At 32.6% G+C, this 10,325-nt stretch overlaps 1 protein-coding gene across 4 annotated transcripts in view; it reads right to left on the reverse strand.

Moving 5' to 3' along the window:
* Positions 1-3,336: 3,336 nt before the first annotated feature.
* The window catches only part of LOC106116039 (uncharacterized), a 29,634-nt gene continuing 22,645 nt past the window's right edge, over positions 3,337-10,325 (reverse strand). For all 4 annotated transcript variants that reach the window (XM_013309755.1, XM_013309753.1, XM_013309754.1 and 1 more), the window contains 3 exons: positions 6,657-6,789; positions 3,886-4,997; positions 3,337-3,570 (listed from right to left, as the gene is read on the reverse strand). In XM_013309755.1, the coding sequence (XP_013165209.1) occupies positions 3,433-3,570; positions 3,886-4,997; positions 6,657-6,789 (1,383 nt within the window). In that variant the 3' untranslated portion in view covers positions 3,337-3,432. The remainder of the gene's footprint in view (positions 3,571-3,885; positions 4,998-6,656; positions 6,790-10,325) is intronic.

Here is a 10,325-nt window from a genome sequence, read left to right on the forward strand (position 1 = left end):
AACGAGAACAAGTGTGATGATTTATTTTATAGAAACACTAGCTGGAACCCATGACTCCATCTGTGCGGAATAAAAAAAAACTTAATCAGTAGCCTATATGTTCTGAGAGACTATGTTCTATATGCCTGCCAAACTATATCGAGATTCGTATAGCAGTTCCGAAGATACTGTCAAACATTCATCCATCCATACAATTAAAAATTCTCATTTATATAATAATATTTTTAAGCTTTCAACACTCTCACAATTATGATTATAAATTATTTATTACTCATTCATTTTTTTTTATTCAATAATTTGAATCTAATTTGTAAGCAAAAGCTAGGAATATATTATCGTGACAGCTTATAGCTGTTTATAGATATTTCAGTTTAAAAAACATGAATTTATATAAAGTTGAAGCGTATAAATCATTGTTGAAGCAAAAAATGTGTACGATAGAGACATAAAGGAATTCTTGAGCACCGTGTAAGGCGAAGCACGATCAAAATTCCATCCGTACACTGTCGGAGGACGCTCTCGAAGATCTCAAGAACGCAATCGAATACAGACTTCCATTTGTCATCAACTGGATGACGTATGAAGCATAATGTTGCAACAACAATTTATAAACAGCCGACGTAACTTCAAGTAGTGCACAATTTATCGTATTTCATTCTATAAGTATTACAAAATGATAAAAAACCTATTACCATTATAAAGCCGTTATGTATAATAGTTAAATATGATCCTTATATTTGATCGAATTTAAGAAACAAATAAGAACACATAAATAACAACACACAAAATATAATTAAAAGAAATTTTAAGCCACAAACATGCAAAGAATGAAACGTTCCGTTGTGCAAACAACAAAATAAAAATGATTTTTTTCACACCTAAAACATAATCGCCAGAGTCCTTTATCCCATAGTATTCATGTAAGATATTGGGTATTATTTTAGCATCAATAGCTTAGTATAAAGCACGTAGGATTCGTACCGCGAGAGTTAATAGAGACATTTTTCATATGTGAGGATCACGTTCAGACTGCCAGCTTGTTTTGACACGTGTTACTGGCTATTAATATTGACTTATAACCTCCTTACGCTTTTTCAGCGTTTTGCTCCTGTTAAACATTTTTCGGAGAACAATGTTTAATATTTAGGTATACTAATCCTGGGATAAAGCTATACTAAATTGTAATATTGTACTATCTGTCGCCCGCGACTCCGTCCGCTCGGGATTAAAATAAGGGTTCCTAAAGGGTTTTCTCAGTAATTATTCGAATTTTTCTCACCTTTTAAACCTTCCCTAGACCTCCACGAACATTTTAAGATCAAGAAGAGATAAATCCGTTAAGCCTTTCTCGAGTTTTAGCTAGACGAACAGCAATTGATTTTTATATATATAGATTATGTTCCAACTTTGTCAATATTTAGAAATAACTCTGGATTATAATTTCTTTTACACCAATTATTATATTATTCTACCTAAACTTAACTTAATCATCAAGTTTTAACATTTTCTAAGTTTGTATTATACAATATTGAAAACCTTATGAAGTGTTAAAAAGATTTTTTTTTACTTTTTGTCGTAAAAGAGATATTTTATCCACTATCATATACTTACCGCTGTTATTTCTATAGATAAACAGCTTTGAATATTTCACAAATTCACCATTAAACGTGAAATGCATTCAATAATGCATAGAAAGTTATCGCAAACTGCTAATCTGCCGCCTCCGAGGCTATAAGCTAATTTCACACGAGGGCATAACATTCCAGCAGAGCAGTAAACAGTGCAGTACTGTTGAACACATTTGCTGCAAAACAGTACTGTCGCGTTCAAATGATAGCAGTACTGAACTAATCCTCTATTTCAGTACTCTGTACTCGTGTGAAAACTGCGGGCATTGCCCGGCCCCGGAGTTAGGATGCTTAGGTTTCTGTACCCCGAGGTATACTGCTCACAATAAACCGGGAAACTCTAGCATGTAAATCAACTATACAATTTACATTCAAGACGCGAGACAGATAATACCACCACTAGAATAATAATAACAATGGCAAATGCAGTTCTCATTTATTTGCATATTATTATACTTAACCGGAGGTTGACTTCCTACCAGATATTTACAATAAAAGCAAGTTACCATTATTAGCAAGATGCTTCTGTTGTAGATGCAAAAATTGTCATGTAAAATGACATTGATCTTGACATTAATCTCCTAAACCATTGCAAGTTTAGGAGATTAAAGGTATGGGACTAAATAAGATTTAAAAAAAAAAACTAAGGACAGAAATCAAAAGCTTTTATAAGGTTCATCAACCCTGGGTTTTAAGTCCAAAATCTCTGTGTAAATCGTCATGGCTTTCTTTATCTTTGACAACAGAGATAACAATGTGTTTTAAACGGAGATATTGGATTCCCGACCCAAGAAACCCACAGTAATTTGAGGGATAATTAAATAGAAGAATAAATGTGGTCAATATTTATTCCTGATATCAAAAGATTAAGAAAATGTCCAATAGTGATTTGTAACAATTTTAAAGTAAATGTTATTATTTATCCTAGATATATGAATGTAGAAAAGAGATGAATAATAAAAAGCGCCAAGTGGAGATCCGTGGTGTCTGTTTACCCCTCTGGGTTACAAGCATGAGTTATGTTGTTGTGTTCATAAATGTGCAGATGACATCAGACAATCCGTAATATCCTTAAAAGAATCAATAAACGTAGGTTTAATTAAATAATATTAGCCAATAAACTTGATTGGTGTTTCCTTTACGGGTTTATTGTAGCAATTCAAAATTTTACAACAGTGTTCGATAATAAATTCAACAAAAGCCTTGTACAGTGAACATCGCAGTTTACGTCCAGATTCATCTTAGATAGGCGAGACACGACCAGTTCTGGACCAGTCCGGGAACAGTTACTTTAGTTAGAACACGACTTCGCAATACTTCCGGGAACATTCTAACAGTAATTCTCGGTATATCTCGGCAAAATTTAGCGAGACATATCTTAGTAATAAAATTACGTATAGAAATCTCGGAAATCTGTACTGTAAACTTATATTATATTATATTTATTTAGTAGATATCGCCCGCGACTCCGACCGCGCGGAATTAAATAAAAACTTAATTTAGTCTACGTGTTCTTCTAGACTATGTTCTACATCTATGCCAAATTTCAGCGGGATCCATTCATCCATCCAAACATTCGCATTTAGTAAGAAGTAAGATTTGATTTTAGTGTAAAAAATATGTGTTTTTTACAGTAATGGCTACGAACAAACATATGAATTGCAAAGGTCAAATCAATACATCAATTATGAGTAATATTGAGTTATGTTTTGATGCAGTGTTTTTATTTAAGGATTATTGTAAATGTCGATGATAATTATCAATAGCTAGTAAGGAGATAAAGACATAATAATGCAAATTGATTTTACAAAGCTTTAATTTGTTGACAGATCGCGGAGAGGGCGTGAGTAAGACGCGGTTGCAGACGTAGCGCGGTGCGATCGATGCGCGCGCGCACCGCGTACCGCTCGCATTCCGTCACCATCGTCGTGTTGCATGACTCCTGGACACCAGCAGAGACAATGTTACAATAATAAATTAAAAAATTACAATAAATTATAAACTTATTTCTATTTATTTCCATTGGCCAACTAGAATCCAAGGAGAAGAGAAAATTAAATGAAACGATGAAAATAAGTAATGAAATCCACCAACCCAAAAATTCCTATTAATGCACTACCAAAATTCTAATCATATTTCAATTGTATTAAAAATTTATATCGATCAAAATCTTTTAGCAAAACAGAATTTTGCAGTTAGAATGTTATCTTACTAATAAAACTATAAAAAACAAAGCAATAAAATCAAAGATACGAACCTTGTAATGATTGAGTTGTACTTCGCTGAATGGTGCGGACCATCCGGCGAAACCTGCTACCCCGAGATTAGCTAGAGGATAGTGATTAAAAGCAGTTAATACTCTTCTCGTCAGCATCAAGCTTTTACTGTAGTAGCCAACGGGACTAACCAGAGCTGATCGGACTATATGCCGAGATAACTTAGGAATAGGAATTTCTTTATCACATTTATGCTTATTGCTTTCTAAATTATGTAAATCAGTCGTTTTATCTACTCTTACACTATTATCTTCTTCTAATACTATTTTATCTATATCTAAATCCAGTGCTCTCTTAATTCTAACGTCGTCACGTTTGATATAAATTTTACTAATATTAGAATTACTTTCTGTAAATTTGTATTTATGCACACCTTGCATAAAATCAAAAAAGAAAACGTTCTGTACCAAAATAGCTGAATAGTCTTTCGGATTCCAGCCGTACGTTCTTAAACGTATTAATAATTCTGGTAGATTAAAAGCTATTTTTGGCAGTAATATTTCATCTACATCTAAAGGTAGGATATACTCTGATTCTGCTAAATTTCTATATAAACAATCATTATAAGTTATTAGATGATCTCTTCTTCGTTGCCACAGCGTTCTATTTCTTGTATGTTTTATAGGAACATTAAATAATCTAACATAACCTTGATTTTTATAATATAGTAGAACTTCTTCAGTCTCTTTGTTTATCTCATCAATGTATGCATCAATACGATCAACTCCTAGTATTTTGTTAGCTTCTATCCATTCAACTAAGTTCCGTGCTATATTATTAGTGAATTTCATATCTTTAACACATATTGTGAATGATCGTTTGTAATTGATGATTCCATCTTTTGGATTTAACACAAACGCGTTACTAGGATCATCACACGGCTCAGTAACAATAGACACAACAGAGAGACTATTCAAATCATCTGTTAAAGGGCAAGACAGTAATAGCGGGGTTTCGACTTCACTGGATGTGGCATCCCATTCATGCCACCACATTTCTAAAGCCTTTGCAGCAACAACTTCAATTGACTCCTCTTTAGCATTTAGTGGACGGGTTTGACAAAACAATGGTTCTTCGGAAGAGATGTTTCGACCTGGGAACAAAAAAATTAAGAGTAATTAGTAAGTAATACACTAGAAGACTAGAAACTTCATTGTTTTACTATCTTTAAGATGTGAAGTACACTATAATATAAACAACGAATTAATTTAAGCTTGTATTAATTCTTCAATTATTGCCATAACGAATTTTTTCGACTTACTAAAAAGCGCAAATTTTAGGTAGCATAAGTTAATGATAATTTGATTTAATTCAACCATAAAATATATTAATTAAAAAAAAAATAAGTATAAATTAATATTTTTTATTAATAACGACGTGATTTTGTTACAAAGTCCAATTTAAGAATGAATAGAATGAATAAATAAATATTCATTCATTCATTCATAGTGAGAAGACAAAAACGTCGACATTTTAGTAAGTGTTGAGTCAATACAATGCCTCATTTTCGGATTTTCTTCCCAACATTAATAGTAGGTTTTGTTAAGTATAAATTGCTTTAACGGGAAGCGAGATACAGCTGGCATGCCGTCAGTACCAAGATAAAACAGAAACGCTCGCCTCCACAGCACGTGCGTTAACTAAAGTATGACATTATCAACAATCACATCAACACAAAAGGACATACGACAAACATATAATATAAAATATACAATAGCATCAAACTATACATCCATTTAATATCATAAAAAAACATTAAAACTGAAAAGATTAAATATCTTTATGGTTATACTGATATGAATAAAAAATATAAAAGTTCTTCGAATTTCTTTATGATTATGAAGATTTCTTTAAAGTTACGAGGACCAATAAACATTTTTCTAGATAATTTAATGATTTTAGAGTAACCACCTAAGTTCGTTATAATGTGTATTACACTTTCTTTGTATATCAAATACAGAAAAATGTATTCTTACCATGATATATTTCCATAAATCTAAAAATTGGACTTCATGATATCTAACTAGTCGCCCTCGACTCCTAACTTTATTAAGTTAGGAGCCGAGGGCCGAGGTAGCCTATAGTTCTTCCAACCTATGTTTTAAATCTATGCCGAATTTCAGCGAGACCGTGCAGCCGTCCGTATCTTCAAACAAACATCCATCCATCCATCTAAACATCCGCATTTATTCCCAATTAAATAATTACTTTTTTAACAACAACAAAATGTTATTTTCTTATTATATCCTTTAATAACTACTTGTATGCCTGAACTCAGTAGGAAGAAGTCGTTGTACAATTTACAAAATGAAGATAACTTTACTGAGAAGTGCTCGTAAGTGTACACAATTTAGTAGTAACAATTCTTTCGCAATGATACACGTTGCGCATTTTACAAGTTCTGAGCATTCTTACGTATGTGCTAGTATGGATGTCACAACTAACTTCTCGTACTTAATTGAAATATTTTAACAAACATTTACTTTTATAATTATACCACAATTTTTGTTAAAAAGTAACGTGTTTCCTATCGAAATACATGTAGAAAAACATATTAACACCTCTCTATCATTTTTAAAAACCAATGATAACATATTTAAACATTAGTTTTACGGCAATAGAATTTCATATATGAGGCTCTACAATTTATCTAGTAATATGTAATTCAACACTCCAAAGAAATGTAATAAATTTACTTAAAAAAAATAATATACTTTTATTTCTATCGACAACCCTGGTATTTTATATTTACCATGAAAAATGGCAAGAATTCGCACGTAGCGCTGCGTGGTCCTGACGTCGTAGTAGGCCGCGTACACCGACACAGAGGTGCCCTGCACTCGCTGCCAGCTGTCTCCGGACACGTGCGGTGACCAGCTACGGTTCTGGAATGAAAACAAAGTATTAACATTCTTAGTTCATTATCTTGCTTCGATCAACAATAACAATTACTATTGTATTTTAACTGTAATTTTAACTATACAACATAATTTTAGGTGTAATTGGGCGTAGTAGGATGCGGCGGGATAGCACCGATGATCTTGGACCGCCGATATATTTGAAAAGAACTATAATAAGTACCAACTGTTGTTGATCCAAGTTATGATCCTATCGACCTCCACCACCTCGAACTCTCCAAAACAGCTTAGCGACTGGTGCCCCGTTGTTTTACAAAGGAGTTTGTAACTTTAATTTACAAAGGAGGGGACAATACGATCAGAAATAGGATAAAGCGTGCCTAACATCACACGCTAAATCCACTTCCTCTTTTTATCCCTTCCATGTACAAAAAGGGTGGAAAAGTGAAGAAGATGCACACTGATAAGATGAAACGCTGAATTAATGCTCACCTTATATATTCTGTGAATCTAAAACAAATTAAGATATGACTTCTGAGTTTAATTCATTTATTCAATTAAGATATTGCAATCCTTTCCAACTCCACGTATGCAATTCTATTAAGTTATAATAAGAAATCAGATTACTAAGAAGTAAAAAATAAAATTGCATGATATGGTAGTGTGACCGCGGTTACATTACAAGGACACTATCATTACGATAATCGAAACACTTGCGGTTGTGGGTAGTTTTTCACAAACTGCTTTATACGTGACTTAAAGACAGCACGCTCGCACCACGGGGGTTCAGTAATTCGACAACGAAAACAAACTTACCGTTTTTGTAAGTCTCTACAAAAAAAAATTGTTCTCATCGTCGACTTTATGCTTTATTTAAGTAAAAGTTGGTACGATTACTATTTCATTGATTGCTTCGTTACAATTCCAACATAATTTAAGGCCTAATCTAAACTAATGATATGTTTTAAATAAACAAAAGATTCACGTTTTTATAAAACACTAGCTGTCAGCCGCGACTCCATCCGCGCGCAATTAAAGCAAACACAATTAGGCTACGTGTACTTCCAGACTATGTTTTATATGTATGCCAAATTTCAATCAATCAAGATGTGTTCAGCCGTTTTGGATGTACCTTCAAACAAACATCCATCCATCTAAATATTCGCATTTATAACATTAGTACGATAGAAACAAATTGATATCTTTTTGTACAAAAATTATGTTCTTTACTTGAAGATAGTGTACTTGATGTTGAAATTCTGTGACTTATTTTTCCAGTGTTCCTGTACACGTGTTTACACGAGAATTTAAAATGAAAATGACGGACACAAGCAGCTACGTCCCTCATAAATGATGTATAAAAGCATCTTACATTTATGTATTTCATGTTAAAAATAAAATTCGTTCAGAAACCTTAGCTCGCATTTATAAGATAAACCCATAATTATTACGATACACGATGATAGTTGCGTCGTTAAAAAATAAAATATAATTGCTCGAATTGTAAATAAAATAACCGTGGAATCATTTCTGAACGGATGTGCGCCAAGATTAACAATTTTATGGCATTAAACTACGACATATGATAATTAATATAGATTTATACTAGCCGTCGCCCGTGACGTCCTCCGCGCGGAATTAAGAAATAGTAGCCAATTCTTAGATCTACGCATATGCATGTAAAATTTCATAAAATTCGGTTAAGCCGTTTCAGAGGAGTACGGTAAGTAACATTGTGACACGAAAATTTTACATATAAGATGTTTGGTTGGATGGTTTTAATAAGATGTTTCAAATTTGGTTGACCTACTATTTGGTCTGCAAAGGATAATCATGTTTGTATAAAGTAGCAACTAGTGGCTTTCCTTGCGTCGATTGAAACAAATAAAATATAGCCTGAGTATGTTATATAAGATTTTTTTATTCCTGGAAGAATTGTTTTAGGAATGGTAATAAAGTAGAGAAAAAAAAAACATAATGACTACACATAAGAATAAAGTTTGATCGAGAATATTATTTTTCTTTTCTTTGCCATCATTTTCGTCCTTAAAATATGTGTCAGTTTTTTTCTTAGTTTTTTTAAAAAGTGTTAATAGACAACGTGGTGTTCAAAATTTCGAACATCGAATTGTTTACTTTTGAAATAAACAAGTCGATCCAAGGTTAAAAGCTTTTTATACCTCATCTAGTTTGTTTTTCTGATTTAAAGTTCAATGTTAGATTTTTAGTGTTTGCATTATTTCAGTTTCTAACGTAACATGAATCTGTTCCTTTTCTCATACAATATGTAACTATAGTATTATAATTTATCAGAGTGAACACAATCGTTAATACATCCCACGTTTTATAATAAACATAAAATTTAGTAAGCGCTTTATCGACACGTTAGATTATAAAACTATGCAAATTATTGACCCATAATACCTCGACTCTATAGACGTTTGGAAGAGATTTTTTGTTGTTTTATTTTTTGTGTTTAAACATTTTATTGTTCTAAAAATATAATTTATGCTACACCGTGGAAACGCACTTGAATACTTTATTGTATATAAATATATAATAGAATACGGTAGTAGATCCCGCAACAATAATATTTATTGGGTACACGATTAGGTCGACTCGCTCTGTGCAATACCACGACCACACGGAAGACAGGCGTGAAGTGGGAGCCGCGTTTCATCTGAAGACTGTGCGTGCTGAGGCCTAATTTTAGACCATGTTTCCTTCCCACCCATTTCTTATAAGGAAAAGATGGGAGGAGAAAATGGATTTCACAGAAGAGGAGTTTCATCTTGCATCACCTCCTTCGTTGATTAATCTAGACAACCGCTCGCTGCCCATGGACAAATGAAGTTGACTATGGACATAGGTCGCTTCGGTATTTCGGCAAATTTAGGTAAGCAAAAAAGCTTATATTTTCTGTTTATAATTAAAGTCATTCTAGATAATAGCGCATAATATTATAGTCTGTAATCACACGTAGAGGAATATACGTAAGTTCATTTCACACGAGCCAAATGTAACACTTTGAGCTTTATAATTCTATTCCAAAGGTAATCATATATAATCAAATCATAGTACGATCTCAACTTTGTAATGATATTGTAAGAACTGTCAATTTACAATAGCAAGGTTAATGTTCGTGTAAATCAATTTTTTCCTCGAGATAATGTGCCTGAATTATACACCAGCTTAATAGATTTAGTGTGAACGTAAATTATGTCTGTTATTATTTTTGGCAATTGATAAATATCTATTAGGGGCAAAATTACAGGCATAGTATAAGATAATAGCTAATATAAAAACCAATGAACCAATATAATTGTTTTTAAATTAATTAAATTAATCCGAGATGAAAGATAAAACAATTTCCTTTAACAATAATTATAGTACAACTTACACCTAAAGAAGCTCTCACTAAACAGTTGGTCTTAATGTAAAAGGCAGTTATTTTAGAAACTGCGTGCATTTTGAGAAGGTTCCTTTTTGTGCAGCCCTGACCCATGCTTGAGTTATAACATCCCGAAGCTGGTCGTGCACTTATTTTTATATAATCTTTTTTT

This window comes from Papilio xuthus, unplaced genomic scaffold (assembly GCF_000836235.2).
Source record: "Papilio xuthus unplaced genomic scaffold, Pxut_1.1 DF827777.1, whole genome shotgun sequence".
In the NCBI taxonomy this organism is placed as follows: Eukaryota; Metazoa; Arthropoda; class Insecta; order Lepidoptera; family Papilionidae; genus Papilio; species Papilio xuthus.